The sequence below is a fragment of the Archocentrus centrarchus genome, chromosome 16 (genome assembly GCF_007364275.1).
Source record: "Archocentrus centrarchus isolate MPI-CPG fArcCen1 chromosome 16, fArcCen1, whole genome shotgun sequence".
NCBI classification, from domain to species: Eukaryota; Metazoa; Chordata; class Actinopteri; order Cichliformes; family Cichlidae; genus Archocentrus; species Archocentrus centrarchus.
Window position 1 is genome coordinate 10,069,318 of NC_044361.1, and position 20,834 is coordinate 10,090,151.

A 20,834-nucleotide genomic window follows, 5' to 3' on the forward strand; every position below is an offset into this window, starting at 1 on the left:
AAAGTTTGGACACACATACGCACAGCTCAACATGAGAAAATCAATAAACATGTTTATAATCTAGACTTTGGTTCTCCACGGCTAATTTTCCCTCTTCAGTTTTTCTGTGCAGAAAGGTTATTTCTACATAGCTCTCATGTTGCATCAAGGCTTACAGTTGAGAGTAATAAGGGCTGTGTCAACTTTGTGTGCAATTTTGTGCAACATTTAGTTGTGCTAAAAGGTTTTGTTCTGGAATTACATTCAGCACCAACAGCTTATTAGGCAAGGATGGTCATAATGTTCAGGCTTATCACCGTGTGTGCTTTTGAAGGCTCGTGCGAACGCTTCACTCAGCATTCCCAAAATATACATAACGTCAGTATAAATGAATAACACTCTGCAAGAAAAGAACTTTAATGGCGCTGATTACTTGTCAGGCTATTCTGAACATCTAATTGGCTTTTTAAACATCTTGTGGCATATCTGACTCCTTTTATATCATGATCTCAAAGACAAGAATTGGAAAGTAGTTTCTCTTCAGGGCACTCATCTTCATCGGGGTTATACCAGCTATTTGCTGCTTGCACTGCCATTACTATAAACCTCCGAGAACCATTCATTTCGATAATATCCTCATTGAGACGAGCGTGCCGAGCACCAAAATAGAGTTGTAATTAAAAGATGCTGGGGATTCTGAAGGGAAAAAAAGGGAGTTATTAAGGTCCTTCCTTCCAAACGGCACCTGGATGCCACATCCTTCTATATAACTACCGACTAACCCACCCACAGATACACAGTAACACACACACACACACACACACACACACACACACACACACACACACACACACACACACACACACACACACACACACACACACACACACACAGAGAGAGGAAGTGACAAGCACAGGAGTATACAGGCAGGCAGATACAGAGTTGACAGATACAGACACATATTTTTGCACGCAGACAGACACACACACACATATACACACTGAGTTGACACATTGGGTGAGGTAACGTTTCCTCCCTTCTGCCTTCCAAGCACACTTCCTCTGCCTGGAATAATTGCTGCCTAGCGCTTGTCTGGGAGAGCGAGCTGCTCCGTTCATTAGTTTCTCTAAATATCAGACACGGAATCACTTTTAAAGGCTTAATTTCTCCGCAGTCACAGCCCGTGACTCTGATCCTCCCCCCAATCAAGCGCCGCAGAATATGCTCCTGTTCTCGCTGGCAATGACCTAAATAGATAAGTAGTAAATGAGCGGGGGCCTTTCTTTTGGCAACTGTGGAGAAAGTAACGGACGGGGACCAGAGAAAGACCAAAGGGAGAACGCTTGTGGTGGGAGGGCATCTAGACTCAAGTGGAGTGGCAGAGACCTGCAGTATCCATGTTATTACAAAAACAGCAAAACAAGACTGATGTTTCCATGGAGACCATCAAACAGTAATATTTCTTAAGGGACCACTAAGCTTTCTGTGGTACTTAAGGATTGGCTCATTCAGATGCTGCAGACGCAGTACCCGAGGGAGATGGCTCACACTGCTGGCCTTGAGAGCTGTGAGGCCAGCATGTGCACGGCTGACTGGATCAGACCTGAAGTCACTTCAGACATGAACAACCCACCTCCAGCTTTTCTACATGCTTTATGCTCAGCTAGTGAAGCTGAGGAGGACAAGTGGGAAGAGAAGTGATAGCGTGTAGATATGGCATTTTGTTTAAAATAGACCCCACTGCGGGAATTAAAGGGGTGTTGCAGAGATTTTAAGTAACTAGCCTAGTTAGCCACATTAATGTCATGTATCTCCATCCCTGTGCAAAGCAATTACAGTAGAGAACCAAACTAAAAGTGCTGTCAGCTTGGATACTAATTACCAGACCAGAGACCATTTTTCTAATAGCCTCTTTCATACATTACACTTTCCTGTGTAAATGCTTGGGCCATTTCAGAAATTGCTGATCTACTGGGATTTTCTCATGCAAATATCTCTAGGGTTTACAGAGAATAGTTTGAAAAAGATAAACTACACAGTGAGTGGCAGTTCTCTGGGTGAAAATGCCTCATCGATGCCATAGAGTATGGCAACAGAAGAAGGTCTGTTGATCAGTCTTCATTTCAGCTGCAACATTTGGATGGTAGGGTCAGAATTTGGTTTAAACAACATGAAAGCTTTGTATCAACAGGCTGATGAGGGAGGTGTAATGGTATGGGGGATATCGTCTTTGTACATTTTGGCCCATTAGGGCAAAACTTAGCATCGTTTAATAGTTGCAGTGTTGTGCAGTGTTATGTACCAAAATGGAATGTGTCGTGAGAGCCAATTATGGACCTGTGATAGAGGAAACCAGTGACTCAGTTGACAGCCTGTTCAATAACTGACAGAATCAATATTTTAAGGATGGATATGTTCCCAAAACATTCCCTCCAAAAAACTGTTTGTGAGATTCATACATTAAATAGCAAAAACAGGCTTTGTTTGTTTTATACTTGCCTTTTGATTATGAGGGGCTGAAATGTCCAAACTTACTGTTGCATCATTATGCAGCACAGCTGAGGTCCATTATGTTTTATTTTTCAACAGATGATACTCCTCACTGGGCACACACAGAAGCTTATGGTCCAAAACTACCTCTTCCAGTGTACTTATAACTCAGACACAATGAAAAAGGCTGCAAAAGCAAACTCTTGGTGTGACGTAAGAAAAGAAGAGCTTTACAACCATTGTTGTGGCAACCATTGTGCTCCAGTGGCAACTGGAGCACAATGAGAAGAAGAAAAATATCCTGTAGCTAATAGTTTTGTTAGAAGCCCACCAACATAATTCTCTTAGTTGTTCTCTCCAAACACTTGTTGAGATAATGAGGACTGTTTTAAAAGCCGACTATATGAGAATTTCCTGTTCATCGGGGAGTTGATGTTATAGGCTAATGTGAGCATACGCAACTCCTGCCAAGTTAAATGGTCATGATGATAAAATACCACACATATGCAGTAAATGCACAGCGGCTAAAAAAAACAGTGTTTCACTATGTTTGCCGGTGCAGAAAGACTGACTTCCTCACTTTGTGAGTGACGTGACACGACCAGTTAGCCTTAAAAGAAAATGTTCTAAGCATGTGAGATTGTGCATCAGAGGTGTGGTCAACATACCGTCACCTTCTCTAAATCAGCTTCTGAGGAGGTGGGAGACAAGGGGCTGATGGGACTGAGGGAAGGGGAGCTTCCGACACTGGAGACGTACTCGGGATCAGGAACGTACAGAACCTGCGAACACAATCCACGTCTGTATTTACACAGGCGTATCCTTTGTGCAAACTGCACCTCGCACCAAATACAAACACACACGCATGCACAGACACACAAAAGCACAGCTCAACAAAATTGACAAGGCAAATAACATGAACTCAAGGGAACAGTTTCATGCTGACACCATAAGGATGTAGAGGGAAAGTGACAGTCATGAAGGTAAGTCAGTGTGCCCCAATCAGAAGGGATGGGATGTAATGTCTGTTGGCTTTCATGTTTAGATGATCTACAGTGAATGAAGTCCACGCTCATACAGTATATTTATTCTATTACAGGCTACAGCTAATGATTAGTTTGATTAAAGCTGAGCATTAGTTTCTCAATTAACTGATTAACTGTTTGATCTCTAAAACTTTAGAAAATAAAAAACTTAAATTATAATTCTCAAACAAAATTCAATTGCTCAGCAAACCATCCGTTGTCATATCTATAGTTATTTGCTGGCAGTTGTTTTAAATAGATCCTTTCAAATATGTTTACATCACGCTAGATAAGCTAGATAAGAGAATCACTTTTGTCTAAATGCCAAATATAAAGCTACAGAGAGGAGACAATATCACTATGTAACATACTGTTTAAAATAAGCAGCTACCAGTGATGAGATTCTACTTGGACCTACATGGTAAGGCTCAGTAACAGCCAAGAGCTTTGTCACTATAAAGATGGCAGGTGGATTTTGAACATATTAAAAAATATAATATAAAAAATATAGTAGCATTTGAATTTACATTCCTTAGAGGTGTTGGTGTTTGCAACTTTTGGATAAAAGGCAGCCAATTATTATCACTATTTTTGGTCTTTATGTTAAGGGAAGCTTAAGTGTGTCCTAGCTGTAACTCCATATTTAGCCCATAGACGTGGTGCAGATTTTCCCATCTGACAAACTATTTCTTTAACAAAAAGCAATCCAGGCAGGCTTTCTTCTAGTGAAATGCCACCTCTGCAGTGATTACATCTGCAGGTACTTACAGGATTGTCTCTTGCGTATACTATGCACTGTGAAAAATGGTTAGCTTTTTGTGTTAAGATATTTTGCACTGAGCTTCTTCTTCAGTCTTTAGTCTTTTCTAATGTTTGGCCTGAACAAAGAAGAGATTTTGAGATGAAATCTAGCAACAGCTTCAGGGTAAAAACCATGGAGCTGGTTTTGCTGTGGTACAACTTCTGTCTCAGCCGTAGAAGTAGAGAGGAAGGTTCAGTAAGTGCTCTCCGCGCCCTACTGTTTGGACGAAGATCAACTCGGCATTGTTTGCCGAGAGCAGAGAGAGAGAGGGCGGGGAGCCAGCGGGATTGGCATATGTGGCTCATCTCCATTCGACCGGATTTGATTTTCAAGCCAGGAAATACAGAGACAAAATATCATTTTGGATGTCTGTCACTTTCCCCATAAAACAAAACAAACGAAAAAAAAAAAAAACAGATTTCAAATTTGGGTCTTTTGCTGAAGAAAGAAACATCAAAGCCAGGGAAACTGGCAGTGTGTTTAGCAGGCTAAAGATGGGTAGTTTGTGTCATGTTGTCGGAACTACAGCATCATTGGGAGACATATTATTATTCCTTTATAGAAACAAAATGGGTCTTTTGCAATGAACTACGTCCTAATGGGACAAGTGATGCTGTAATTAGCAAGCAATTAAGTAGGGATAGAGAATAGGGATGTGGTTAGTGAGTCAGCAAGTTGCTTTGAGAAAGCAGAAGGATGAATGCATGCAGTATGTGATGTTCCCTAAAAATTTCCAGTTTTTCCGGCTAAATTCCCATATGCAGAAAATGTTCAGTGGCTGTGAGATTAAGGCAAAGTGTTGAGAATGCATTATGAACTGTCAAAAACAGTTATTATGAGATCAGGCGGTTAGTGGGTGGCTGTGGATGTGAGGCTGCTATAGGACAGTGATGAAGTGATGCAACTGAATGTATCAGTGAAGGCGTGCATGGCGGGGGTCACACCTGGCCAGGCACCACTGCTCTGGAGAACAGCTTGTTCAGCTGAACCAGCTCGTTGGGTGTGGTGTCAAACTTGAGCGCAATGCTGTTCAACGTGTCCCGCGATTCCACCTGGACCACAAAACAAGAGAGAGGACACAAAAATCACACCACTGCTCCGGTTCAAGGCATTTCTTTAAAGCTGCACAGGGGACACTTGAAAACGTGACACATGATGACAGACAGATAAAGAAAATCTGAAGAGAAGAGCTGTGAAATGATTTCTTTTAAGGGTTTAATGTGGCTTGTGTTTTGCACGCTGGATTTTGAGATGTTATGCAGATTAAAGCTGTCAGCTGTTGACCAGAAATAGATTCCCATGGGATGCAGTGTTGCAGGCAGAAATGTGAACTGACACGAATGTCAGCAACAGTCTTGTGTTATCCTGTGAACTACTTGTGTAGCAAGTTTTCTACATTTAAAAACAAGAAGCACTTTTATTTGTGTGCAATGATTAAGGCTACAGCAGCAAATCAAAATAATTATTTTTTATTACTGAATTATCTGACCTTTTTTTCATTTGGTCGATCACTTAGCTTATTAGTTAACTGTTAGAAAACGTGGCTGCAGATGTTAGGTTGCATTGTGTTTGTCCTGGGGCATTTTTTTGTGATAAATTGCAATTTTTATCACATTTATCACAGCCGCTGTATTACCACAAAGATACAGCATGTAATTGCAAATTTGACCCCATTCAATAGCAAATTGATGGCAGACTGACTCCGTCTTATTGCCATTTTATTGCCATCTTGATGCACCAAAGTCGGTTTGAAGATGCCAACTGACTGCAAGAGGTCGCAGACCTGGTCCCTGTCTTTGAAGCAGCAATTTCAAAGTTCACTGCCAACAAATAAGCTAATTACTTACCTAAAGCTGCTAGTTGAACCTATACGAATATAGCATAATTTATTAGCAGATTTATATATTTATAAATCATATCAGAGAAACAATTAGTAACTAAAGCTTTAAAATAATACAGCAGAGGAACTGCTGTGCCCCTACATGCCTCAGGTATTACTGTTAGAGCGAGACAGGGTGGTTAATGTCCACCTGCAGCAGACTTGACAAGAAATCTGCCAAATTTAAAAGCTTGTGGCAAACCAATCAAGCAGTTCCTCTGCATTCAGCTTTCATTTTAGCTTCTTCTTAATTCAGAGGTGTTCTCATTGTGCAAAACAAACTAACAAGCTTTTTTTTTTGCACTTGAATGAACGGTCTGAACGAGGCAGCGGCCGGCCAGTCAACCTACCCAACATACTTTTTTAGTTAACTTAACTTTTCAGTTAAGGTGACTCCTGGTTAGTTTTCTCTAGACAGCAACGACTGAGTATTATTTATATAATATTATATTCATAAGAATCAGCATTTCATAGTGACATTATTTTGTAGGGTAGTTAATGTAATGAAAAATTTGCTTTTCAACTCAAATAACCTCTGTGTACTTCTTTGGTATGTAATTGTAATTTTCTAGTACAAAGACCAAGTGTGCAAAGTAGGAAACAAATTTCTTTCAAGGTTGTGTCCAAGGCCATGACGCACTTATTATCAGGCTGAAGTTACATGGTGGTGGGAAACTGAACTCCCCATAGATAACAGAACAAGATGGTATCAACACTATAAAGGAACTGTGGTTATTTTGCTCTTTGGTCAATGCTGATGCGAAGACTGTTCATGTTGTATTGATCCCTTTGCAAAGGTTATATTCTTACTTTCAGTAAATCATCATAAAATCAGTTTGGTTTCAGGGCTCAACTTATCCACAATAGTTAATAGCAGTCAAGGCATTATTTGTCTTTCTGATTACTGGCCTGCACTGTTTTTCAGTTTTGTTTTGCTTTTTAAATCAGCAGACTTGAAAAAAGAAGAAAAAAAAAAGCTCTACTTCAGCTCTGACACTGGGGCCTCTCTCAGTATAGTCAGTTTTATTGTCTCTGATTGGTTACATGCCACAAGTAATAGCCCATCAACACTGTGTCACAGCCAGGATAGAGGTATGCACTGGCAGACTGGGGCTGTGTTTCAAAGGCAAGGTAGCAGATGCTGCAAAAACTGCAACGACTACAAAAGAATGTATAGTTCTGCTGAAACAAACAAACAAACAAACAGATTTAGAGCTGTTGATCACACAGAACAATATTTTGTGTGATCAACAGCTCTAAATGTAAAAATATTTAGTATTTGATATAAATAAAATATTATCCACCAGTTCTCATATTTGAGGATCTGGACTCAAACAGGTGCTTTAATGAACTTCAATGACAGATCAGAAAAAACTGATTTGTAGTTGGTTCATTCTTTGGGTCCATAAACACATTAGTATACACCATCTATTAATTTATTTCATTTATAAGACAAATTATCCTAAACCACATCAAGCCAAAAAAAAAAAAAGCAGTGCTTAATGTTATTTAATGTTCAACATCATGCAGGTTGTTGTACTGTTGTGGCTACACTCTGTGCTCAGCTGCAGCATCCTGCAGTGTGACACAGGTGCGTTTGCTTGTCTCTACCAGTTAAAATCCACACAAGAAAGATGTGCTCTAAGAGTCTGAACTAGTTAAGCATCTAACATGCCCACTGGGAGTTTCTGGCTTCCAAATAAGGATGACAACCATGTCAGAAAGAGCCTGCATGTGAAAGAAATGCGGTGGAAAAAAAAAAATAGTGAGCTCGGGGGAGAGAACCCCTGAACACCAGACAGGCAAGGCTGACTCTGAACTGTGCATAATTAGGACAGGATAATGACACTGTGTGTTTTAGTGCAGCAGTCATGGGACTGCCTCAGTTGCTCTTGTTCTTATCTATGGAAACATTCCAGGAAAAGCACAGAGGAATGACAAGTTTCTTCTTCACACGACAGAGCGTTTTCAGGAAGAAGTTCCTGCACAGACAGACAGAAAGGCAGGCAGGCGGAAGCAGACACACACACACGCACACACACACACACACACACACACACACACACACACACACACACACACACACACACCCACACACACACACACGAAGCTGAACACGGGAACCAAGACAGACAAGCTGGAACATTAGTAACACAGAACCACTGCGAGTGAGGCAGTCACACATGACATGCTCAGGATCATGTCTGAAGAAACACACAACATTGAGGGGAAGAAGCAGAGAATACACAACTTCAGGAGCTATTAGAAAACAGGAGATTTTCTTTTTTCACAGCACCAGCTAAAGCTCCCAAAACACCTGCTAGTCAGTGTGAAGAAACTATTGCATCTTTCTTTGCACTGCATGGGTGTCAGGCAGCATTTCATGAAACAATAACACTACACTCTTCAGCAAATTCACAAATCGAGAGATTAAATGTACATGAGCTGGGAGGAATTCATAAGTCAAATACGTAAAACACACTTGATTTAGAAAGAAGAACACAGTAAATCAAGCGCTGTTAGAACAAGCACTGAAAGCTTGATCCTTGGTCTGTTAGCCTCTGCATCTTTACAAACTTGGGACTTGGAGATGAGCTCTGGGGACGGGTAGGAGACAACAGTGGGAATAACAGATTAACATGCACAGTAACGGTGATACCTGATAACCTGAGAGACAATCCTAACCCTAACCTACAATACGCCACACATCTTTGCAACTTAAGGGGGAAAAAATTGTAATAATAATGGCAAAGAGCATAAGTTATCTATTTATTCACTGCATTGTGGTGTCAGTGAGTGTGGATTTTTGTATTATTATTCCAGTTTTGTAATGTAGTTATTCAGTTTGGTGGCTTTCTGGTTACCTTTTCCCCACCTTTCTGTCATTTTCCACCTGTGAGTTTCTTCTTCTTCACTGGAAGCTGGTTCACTTCACTCTTTGATCAGTGCCACCAAGGAGAGCCATGATACCTAAAACTGGCAAGTGGCTTCATGTGTTGATGCAAATACTGGTATTTGGCACCAGTGTATTACATAAAAGTATGACAAGAGGAAGCAATACAGTCTATTAGAATATTGATATTTTGTCACACCCCAACAGAACATGGGTACGATAAGCAATCGTCATCATGTGCAGCTCCTCAGCTGATGGGAACAGTGTCTGAATTTAAGTGAAATCTGCTGTAGATTCTGTAAAGGCCTCTGGAGACATCATGAGTTTCACTGCATACAGAAAATTTTGTCACCCATCAAAAGGTTTTTGACCTTCCTTCCTTCAAAAACATGATCAAACAAGTTTTTGTTCTAAGTTAGGTTTACTCTGTTTATCAGCTGGCCAAAAAGAAAAGGAAAACACTCTGACTTCTGCTAATTAAGGTAATACAGATTCTTTGTCTGATGATACATGCATGAATCACGCTTACTCTCATAGTCACCCCATCCCATTTTGAGCCCGGAACAACTCTGGACATGTTACCTTTGTGCTGCATTTTGATCTAACACTAATCAATTTAATCAGCACAATGCTTTAATAAAACTACTTTATTTTAACTGGTTAAAAATTTCTAAATTGTGTCAGTAAAAACACTGAACTGACGATGTAGTCATCCCATTACCCACCCAAGAAGAAGCCACTGATAAATCGGGCTTCCGCTGTCTCTGGGAAGACCCTGTTAGAGTAAGTAACAATAAAGTCATCTAACAAAAGTAGCTAATGATGGCAGAAATCCAGCAGCGCTGACTAGCAAAAGGCTAATTAGCATAGAAGTACAGTGACAGTGATACTGCTGGGTCACTTGTTTGGGCTCCATAGCACAGCTCATTAGCTTTTGGAGCTGATGTGCCTTGTGATACTGGTCACTTACTGGTGGCAACATCTTCCACTACTGAGCAATTAAAAGCGTGCAAGTGAGAGTATCTGGAAGCTCAAGAACATAGAGCCTGACAGGGGTCAAAACCAAAAACCTTTCTGAAAAGTGTCAGAAATCTCAGAAGCTGATAAATTAACTACTGAATCACTGTTATTGATCGTCCTGTCCTAATGAGGGCTGTGGTGTGAAGACCGAATTAGCTAGGGTTAGACTAATCTGGGCTGACAGAGTGTGTGCCGAGTGCTAAAGCAGACTTTAGGATTTGGATGTCCTACCCTCTGGGGGAACAAACTAATAAGAGCAAAGGTCAGTCACACTGCTGGGAAACAGTCCCCCTTACTCAGCAATGCGTGGAGCCCAACAAAACAGCGTTGCAAATGCATTGTGCAGTATGGTAACAGCTTTCACTGTAAGCAGAAATACACCACAGATGATGGAAAGCTTTACCTGCAGAGCGCCTTTAGTCTCCATAAACAAGACAGACACACTAATTAAATTCTTTTTTTTCCCCACCAACTTTAGTGAGGAAATATGCAAAAAACGGTACAATGTTGCACACTTGAAACATGTATCCAAAAGTGTATCTTTGCATCCAACTGTGTATCCAGATCTCTATTTCTGCCCTGTTCCAGAGAAAGATCTCCTTGAAGGGTCAAAAAGGAGACAACAATACGGCAGTCTGCTGAGCTGATTCAATCATCCAGCTTTATTAAATGTTAATTTGTTCATTTTCTAAGAAACAAATCGAATTAGAAAGCATCCTTCATATTTCAAAATGCTATTTGTTACCTTTAGATTTTCACTGCTTGTTCATCAGGCCAGATTTAATTCAATGATTCAATCAAAGTTGAGATTAAGATAAATGGAAGCTGCACAGCAAACAGGCAGCGAATACAGGAACAAGCGCCATCAAACTCACAGACAGCCACATTTCTCCAAGGTATCAAACGGAGCAAAGTGATGAGCTGATGAACGGGCACATTGTGGACAGAAATACTGTCAAGGTCACAAACACACACAAAAAAAGAATCATTTCAGTTTTTCCACTAGTGCCCCACAGTATTTACCAACTACTGAAAAACAAGTATGTGTTCACAGTTATATTTTTTTTTTAAACAGTATCCAATTAATCAAATGCACATCTTACAGAAACTGTGTCACTGCATGTAAACAGCCTTTACAGACTTTTCAAGAACTGCCTGCAAAAACAACATTTTGGCATTGAAATACTTACATATTTGTCGTATTATGAACTGGTTGGATGCGGTGATTCAGAGGGAAAAAAACAAATAGCAACAACAACAAAAAGCCGTCTTGAGCAATATGGGAACCCATCGGCTATTGGCTCTGCTGACTTAGCCTCTGGAGGTAACAGATAATTTCCTAAGGGCTACCAGCATAGCCAGCAGATTTCCAGGCTAAGAGTTCATTTCTACCCACTGGTCAAATAGGATAATGAAGCTCATTAATTTGTCCACTGCACTGGGTGGCACAGTGACGTAATGGTTAGCACCCAACCCTCTTACCGACTGCTTACCTGCATAGCCTGCTCAATTGGGCAGTTGGGCAATAACACATGGGGTACAATGACCAAGAACAGAAACCAGAAAGTTTCCAACACCAAAAATAATGACCCTTACTGACAAATTTTATATATTTATGAAAGGTCTGTGTATAGCGGTTATCCATAAAGTAACTGTTCACTAGCAAGGACCCCCAAATGCAAATGAGAAATGTTTACTGATAACGAAGCAACGAGTCAGGCCAGATGGAGTTAGAAAGAGGAAAAACGGAGGGAGGGTGTGGTGCAGGAATGTGAAGAAGTGGATCTGCGGGGCAAACAAGCACTTACAGATCTGGACTGGAAGGGGAGTGTTAGTGGTTTGGTCTTGTTCATGAACTTCAGATAAATTATCTCTAACTAATGCAAACCGAACAAATAATACTACTGCAGTAGCCCTACTACTCATTGAAATTAAAAGTTTGTTTTGCTGCCCCGAGACTCCTGAGACCCTTAGTTAAACTACTTTTGCTGTTACACCACCAACTACAGGCGTTGTCATATCCAACAAATCCCACACTTGTTGGTAGTTTTAGCAAACTGAATGAAAGCACTATGAAGCACCTCCTTGCTTTTTATCTCAGTGCAGAAGAGAAACCACTGAAAGGGGAACCACAAGGAAGACATATGGGGGCTGTGGTGACGGGTAGGGCTAAAACTCCTCCACACAGCTCTGTGATTAACAACTGCTCTTGGACACCTTATGACAGTAGTGAGGATCAACATGATTTGTCATCTCATTGGCTCTGCAGAGAGAGTCCTACTGTTCATTCACACAACAGCAGCATGTCAGCTTGATAAATATCTTGTCACAGGGAGGACGGGAGCTCCAGATCAAGAAGATCAGATCCATGATGGCAAAGTCTCTGTGAGAAGACAATGGCATCCACAAATACATACTTAAATACTCGTACTTGTATTTACAACACGGCCATGAAAAGCAGGATAATCTGGTCATGTCAGCGTGCCCTCGACATTAGAAATTACTACTGTGATATATCATAACTAATCATGAATCATCCCATCCTAGAAGTATTTACAACCCTCTGTTTAGTGCTTCCGACGTGTGTGATGTGTCCTTGGTATTTGTCCACCATCGGGAGGAAGGGGAGCTTCTCTGTGCATTGTAGTTTGGAAGGTGAACAGTTAATAATCAGCAGGGCTCATACAGAGTCAGAGCAGTACATCCAGGTGGCTTCAGCAGAGAGCATTGATTCTCCCTAGGTGCTATTTGCCATCTCTTCCATGAAATATTTATTTATAGCTTTATAGCTGCTCTGTTGCCCAGCACAAAGCCAACCTATAGGACATCTGCAGCTTCTTAAAGCTCCCTTTTTTCAAAGGTTTTCTTAACCATTCTGCAGCATAAGGTCACATGTTTGGCTTACAGTGAAAACAACCTCTGCATTTTGCTCCACAAATAGATATTTCAAAGCTTACTCTAACCTATGACAGCTGTTGGCTTTTGTATCAAATTGCTGCCGATCAATACGAGTATAAATATCTGGTGTTCAATGAAGTAAACACCGGCAAAGCCAGATGGTGGGCTGATCTTGGCACTGAATGTGGTGTTATAATAGTATGATTCAAGTTTGTCTTTTACGCCTAATTAATCACTTTATTCCAAGATGCCAGTAATATCAGCAGCACAGCTAGCATCACACACCACTAAAATGAGACACGCACATCTGATTTGACCAAACCTCAAAGACTCAGCTATTGATTGTACTGTAAGAGAAGCTATCTGTAACTCAATTAAGTGGAACAGGACAGGGGACAGGCAAATGTGACCCACTGATAAAGACCTGCTATTGACACATTGACAGCAGGGTGAGAGAGGGAGAGAAGAAGAAAAGAGAGAGTAATCACCAGCAGGTTCATGGCCACTTAAGACAGGTGAATCCCCTCATCCCCTGGATCAATAATACCTATTATTCATCTCAAACTGCGGATGAATAATTAAGCTTCCTCCGCTTAAGGTGACATCCCTCCTTTTGAGGAGAAGGGTAGAGGAAGGCCACAGAAGCCATCTCGAGAGTGACTGACATCCAACTACCGGTCACCTTGTTGAGCAGGACAGAATTAACAGATTCAACAAGCGCAGTCACTTGGCCGGCTAAAGACAAACAGCCCCATTAAACCGTCTGCTGCCATGTAACATTAAGTAAGGAACATGAGAGCAAATCTGCGAGTGCTACTGCTAAAGGTCAACAAGGGAAATAAGATGTAATCACAGCACTATAAGCAGAAGCTGTTTAATTGTAGACATTCACGGGTCCTGGCTGATGCACACTTGCAGGCAGAACTTGTTTCTGTACGCTTTAAATTTCGAATGAACAGAACAAATTAAAGCGGGGGAACAAGGGTAAAAAGAATCGACTGTGACGCCATCAAACTGAAAATAAAACTCCACGCGTACGGTTTAATCACCCATAATGCAACGTCAGAGCAGCTATTGCTCCTCAATTTATTATGAAGAATGCAGCTCAGCTTTAGCATGACAGTTGCCATGGTGACTTTGTCGTTACTACCCTAATGGTATGTGCACTGTGCGCAGCTACAACCTTGCTGATTGTTTTTGCAGGCCTCGATGTGGAGCGGCGGCAAGTCACATGTGAGACAGTCACATTATTCTGTTTGTTTTGGGGTGACACAGAGCCAAGTTTGCCGTCTCATTGATTCTTCCTGCTGCTTCGGCCTTTGATGGTCTATTCAGTGACTCACCAACACATACGACACACAGCTAAAGCAGAAAGAGGCTCACTGTGACAACGGAACAACCAAAGTGGAGGCTGTGTTTGAGTCAGGATCATCTAGAATGAAGTCAAATGGGCCCATCGGTAATTCATTTGTGGTGGGGACAGCAAATGCTGAGAGAGCTGTATAACTGGTGAGTCAAACAAAATAATCTAAACACTTAGACTAACATAGAGGTACCTTATAATTAACTGAAATAATTTTAATTACACACACACAAAAAAAAAAATCCAGAAATGTTGAACTCATGCAGGTGAAATTACAAGTTCTGAATGTACATGGCCATTAACAAATATTTAAGTCATCTTTGGAGATAATTAAATAAGTTCACATAGACTTAGTCAGTCTAGACAGTACCAGAGAGCCTTTGTGATGCAGCTTGTGAGCTACGTGTTGTGGCTGCTTTGTGGAGATGAGGGTGTTTTTTGGTGGGATTTAGTCTTTTAAACTTTGTTAGGTAGCTAACCTCTGGGTTTTGTTATGTTTCCTTTCTTTTAAAGGTGACAGTAGTTTGTCCATCTCTTTCAGTTTAAATATTAATAAAAAAAAACCCTTCAATAATTTTTCCTCCATGTTTCTTTTGTTTTGACCTAGACCCTTTCTGTTACTTTCCCACATCTCCCGGTCTTTTTAGGGGAATGTAACAGGATGTAACGGACAAAAGTTGGCTTGGTATGTGCCACAGTTTTGGAGTCATGATAAAATATGTTTTCAGTACAAGAAAAAAAGGAATATCAATGACGTACTGGCTCATTTGACTCACAAGCCATCAAAACGGCCTGCTTATTGCTCGTAAAACAAATGTGACCTTGACCTTGAGCGCAATTTAGGTGAAGAGCCATTATGTGCGAGTTTGACTAAATCTGACGAATTCTCTCGGAGTAGTGACTCTTTGGGAAAACGTAAAAACGTCATTCAGCCAGATGAGCTAAAAGTGAATGAAGAAAAGAGCAATTAAGAAGTTTTTATATCTTATTCATTTATTTATTTATTCATTCAAAAATGAAAACATTCAATGGTGTTCAACTGAGCAACAAGCTATTCAAAAAAGAAAAAGTACTCTCAAGTATAAAATAAGTCGAATAAAAAAATACCATTAAGACCAGCTCAGCACAGTAAATGCAGGTTTTTTTTTTTCTTTAACCTTGATTTAACCAGGAAGAAAAAGTCTGCAGGTTAAGAATCTCTGCTGCAAGTGTGTACTGGGCAGAATTTACCATGTACATCAGATGGCAGGAAATGCCAGAGATACCAGGGAAAACCAAGAGACACAGGGAGAACACGCAAACGCTAAACAGAAGGGCCCTCCTGGGTTCAAACTCAGGACCCTTCTGCTGTGAGGCAACAGTACCAACTGTTGACTTCACAATTGCACTCTGCTTATATGAAGACATGCACAGTGTGGTGGCCTGTGGTTTTGACTCATATCGTTCGACAACTACCACAAGAAATGTCATCACAGCTCATAAAGTAAAATAATAAGCCTGCTGAAAGCATTGATCCCGCCATTGGTTTTATGGGGTGCAGGCAGGTTGTGGTATTTCTTTTTTATTTAAAAGAGTATTTTAGCAATGACACACTCTTGCTCTATGTCTTATCATTCTACTTTTCCCATTTATTGAAGTGGACCAATTATGATTTTTCTTATTGTCTGTCATACATTTACTGGGGCAGCTATGCTCAGGATGTAGACTGAGTCATCTACCATTTGGAGAGGCAGTTGTTTCATCCCTGGCTCCCTCATTCTCTATGTCAAAGTGTCCTTGATGCATCTGTGTGTGAATGTAGCTTGCAGTATAAAAGCATTTTGAGTGCCCAGTAAGATTAGAAAAGTACATTTAGTTGGAGGATCTGGAGATGGCTGTGCTTTATAAGTACCAGTCCATTTACCATTTAATGTTATAAGGGTGAACGCTCATATAAAACATGGGCAAAGCTTTAAGTAATGAGGTCAGTGCATGCACAAGTAATCCCTGTGAGCCAAAAGCACGGGACTCAGACTGCTCTCAACACTCTGTTTGAGATAGGTTTTATACTCTTGGATCTGTATGATGTCAGAGGGAATAGCCTTAACGTGGTCATGGCCGTGAGAACAGAAGCCCCACCCACCCGCAATTCAAATTTTCTGTTTGTGAAGGACAGCCAATCCAAAGAAATTTGGTTTAGAGAGAAGGTGGCCTTAAATCCTTTACTTCCACCTTCCCTCTAAACCAAATTTAAGCAAGGAACTGCTAAAACAGCTTATTTGGAACAGAGGATGAAGCCAAGGGCTGCACTAAAGACCCAGTGTGAGAAAAATAAGGAAGTGTAAATCATACACGGTTACTCTAGTGAGGTCAAACAATGAAAATATGGAGCTGGAAATGAGGACGATTGAACTTAAATCAAAAAACACAGAGTCCATCATGTAGGTTGACCATGTGCAATAACAATGCTTTGATCTAGGCCATGAATCAGTCTCCCCTTTTATCCACCCAGCTACCTATCCATCAGTCCCCATCTTCTCCACATGCATTCCCCACTATCCCGTCCTCCACCCCTTTTAAAGCCCCCCTCCGCACACCCCTTCAGTTTAATCGTTCCTCCATCATCTGTTGACTTATTCTCCTGCTCTCAGACAGGGAGCTGCTGAAAGAGCTCAAACAGTGGGATCCCCTCTCCTACCCAGCAGTGAATAATGGAATCAAAATGACTAATTGTCAGGAGGACGTGGTGTTAAGATTACCGCTAATGTGTGTGCGCGTGCGTGTCTCTGTGTAGGCATGCATGGCACAAACACACACCTGACACTCTGTGTATGACTCATCTAATGTCCCTCAAGTTGTCCAGTGCACACAGCGCTTCCTCTGAGCCCAGGAGTGACCCATTAAACCTGTAGACTGGTGATACGCAGTGACCACGGTCTCCATCATTACAAGCCTTCACCCTCCAAACATATAGGTCGTGACATACCTGCATCCCACGATGATAACACAAAGTAGAATACAGGACTTACAAAGAAGACTTACAAGATTTTCGGTGAGTATTTTTAGACTTAGTGAGGAAATCCCTTTATGGACGCCCGTGTTTAAACAACACTTAACATCTAAGAGCTGTTCTCTTCTGCTAAATTAAAAATATTCCCAGAGCTAAGACCAAGAGTCTGGTTTACACGACAGATTGCCAAAGTTAGTAGAACAGATCCTGAGGGAAGATCAGGTGCATCATGACATCCAACAGTTCAGACATTTCACAGAAAACCACAATTGTTGTCAATGGTGCTGAGCAATCATTTTGAGAACACCAAAGTTACTGTTATTAATCCTCTGGGCACCATGTACAAAAATTTGGGTTCACTGTCTGGCCATTCTGACAGTCCATCTACTGGGACCAAAATAATTGAATAACTGACTTACAAAATGACTAACTGAGTGACCCTGTCATTAATAGGGCCCTACAGACTCAAACCACTACCCAGCAATACATGCTGTAAAACTAAATATAAGTATTATTTCAAATAACTGAATCATATGATCCCAACTTTTCTACAACCATCTAGATCACATACAGTTTTTACATCTGACTGTTCATGCTGGCCTGAATTCTGAATTCTGACAACTTTCTTTTTTCTTTTTTTTTTACAAATCTGGTATCCAGACAGCCCTTCCCCTCCAAACTGCTCTCTAGTGTCACTATACAAAATATAATGAAAGCTCTGCTGAGCCAGTTCTGCTGAGAGCACTTCAATAAAGAGGGAGAGTGGGTAGGGAAGTTCAGTCCAAAAATGGACTAAACATGACTCAACATGAAAAAATAATTCCAATTCAGCTTCTAGATGCAAACTTTGTTGTTTTGGACATTGGTTATGATATGACTGAACCCACCAGAGTTAATTCCTGAAATCACAGATGCTGAAAGAGGTCTAAGAAAGACAATTGGAGGGTAATTTTATAAGGCATATTTGCCTTTGTTTGCTGCAACAGGCAGGTAATTGGAAAATAAACACTATCATCATGTAGTATAAATACTATACCAGCATGTGACCCCCCATTATAAATTCTTCAGTTGAAGGACGTTAATGGGAATCACTGTGGTAGAGTGTGTTTCTGTTGGCTCAGAGATCATATTTAGCTAGTAATTTTTTTTAGATTATTTAATAGAAAAAAGGATATTGTATGCATAAATATACATGGAATGGCTAGAGAATTGCCACATATGTAGTACGCCAAAAGCGGAGGAGAAGACATGTCACAGGCGTTCATGTGCCATGGAGAGGGATTTAAATTCATGATATGAAGGATCATACCTACACAGTCCCCTACGCTAAAGAAGCGCAAACACGAAGGGAAGCGACAATGCCACCAGCATCTGGATAAAATGTAATCCTCTTCCTCCTCAAACCTCATCTCCTGAACTGAAGTCAGGACTAACACACAAAAATGTGCATAAAGATGCTTATTTATTCCCGATATTGTCGCAGTTCCTTTTTGTCAACAGATTAGACCTGTGACCCTCCCATCTCCGGACAGCTGACAAGCTAGCTAAACAACAACAACAACAACAACAACAGTTGGTTATAAGCTAACATTATACCAGCCTTAGTTGGTATAATGTTAGGCTTTGCTGCAACAGGCAGGTAATTGGAAAATAACAAGATATTTCAATAACAGGAAAAGTAGCTTATGAATCTATGCCACAAGGGCATGCCAGTAAGAGACATGTTAAACAAACTCATCAGGTTAGTCAAATGTTTTTGGAACTGTTGTTAGTAAACATGTGCTGCAGTTTCCAGACAAACTTCCTGGTTTTATCTACTGGAGCTGACAATAGTAATTGTAGGTGCAGCCCCAGCTTAAGCTTCTCACGTCTTGCCTAATATTCAAGACAAGCATCCAGTTTTAACAAAAATAAATACTAGAGCACCCAGAATGTGTTTGGCACCGCTGCCTGCTTAGCTGATTGCTTAAGTCATCAGAATCTGTTCACTTCCTACTGATGCCCGAATACCGAAATCATAATCAGGTATAAATGGAGCTACGGCGCTTACAATGTTGTTTACACCTGCCTCTGGACAAAAAGTCCAACTACCATTTAGGTTTTGGCAGCTATAATACTGATCATGTGTCAGAAATCATTTAGATTTTGTACCAGAGAAGATCATTTTTTTCTGCTAATGTATGCTGACTGGTTATGGCACTCACCCCTGATGGTATCCATTTCCAAATAGTGATTTCATTAGGTGTTAGTCGTACAGTTGAATCAAAACAAAAACTTAGAGGTGTGTATCAGGAGCTGTGTTCCAGCTGGTTGTGGTGGTAAAAGGTGACTGCTATCAGCTGACTAATGCTATAACATTTCTGCTAATGCTCATTTGATGTACAGAATCAAGATGGTGCAAGGATCTCAAAAACCTAACTCTTCCTTAGGGTATTTTTCAAAAATTAAATACCTGAAAAAAATTACTTTACCAAAGGAAGTTTAAGCTGTTAGCACTGTTTGGGTTTGAATGCTGTGCTTGGCCGGGGCCTTTTTGAACAGACTTTGCATGTTCTCCCCGTGCCTGTGTGGGTTTTCTCTAGGTACTCTGACTGACCAGCAGTCTTTCCAGGTTGTACTCTCGTTTAACTTTTTTCATCCAGTGAATGTTAAATTTTGGGGCAAACACTCCATAGGCCCCGCTTCATTTTGGACTAGTGCCCCCAGTCAAACAGTCTGACTCTATAAAATATGAAATAAAACATGAGAGGCATAAATGGAGACCAAGCATTGCAGGAAGCATCCCAGAGTACTCAGTGATTACTACTTAACACACTCAGTGCACTTTCCCCTCAAAATCATGTGCCTAAACTTGCACTAGGACTTGGCCCTGTCTGACGTCTTTTTACATATGCTTCCAGAATAAATGAGAGTTTACTTTACAAAGCTGTCATATCAAATAGAAATGATGGTCAAGGCAACAAAAGTAAAACTGAGTATGCAATAAAAGAGGCCATGAGCAAGTCAGGACACCTGATGGGTCTTCGAGGAAAAATCCAAAATAGCAATCCAACTGGAGCATCTATGTCCATGGTGGAATAAAGCTAGTGTGGGAGGAGATAAGCACATGTGGCCTGCACTTTTTCAGTCCTTCATTTCGTTTGACTTTCAGTGAAAGACAGTCCCCACTCTGCCGTTTGCTCACCTCTGTGCTACTCTTTGTCTCTCTCTGTCTGTATCTTTCTGTCTCCTCATCCATCTCTGTTGTTTCCAGAGACTTCAAACACTTTTTTAATTGGTTGTGGGTCAGCCAATAGCTGGACTTGGCTGAATGAACTGGCGTTATCAGTGTCTAGGCAGATGGGTTGCAGCTGCACAGGTGATTTCTCAATACTAAAAAAAAAAAAAAGGGGGGACAGAAAGAAGCCCAGATGTGAGGTAAAGAGTGGAGGGACGAAGATTGTATTGATAAGGTGGCATAAGAGGAAGCCCTTCTTTTTCCAGGGTGCTGCGCGAT

General features: G+C 40.9%; 1 protein-coding gene across 1 annotated transcript in view; it reads right to left on the reverse strand.

The window, feature by feature from the left end:
- The window catches only part of oxr1a (oxidation resistance 1a), a 120,939-nt gene that overhangs the window by 28,670 nt on the left and 71,435 nt on the right, over positions 1 to 20,834 (reverse strand). The window contains 2 exon segments of the mRNA XM_030748959.1: positions 3,138 to 3,251; positions 5,241 to 5,348. Of these exon segments, the coding sequence (XP_030604819.1) occupies positions 3,138 to 3,251; positions 5,241 to 5,348 (222 nt within the window).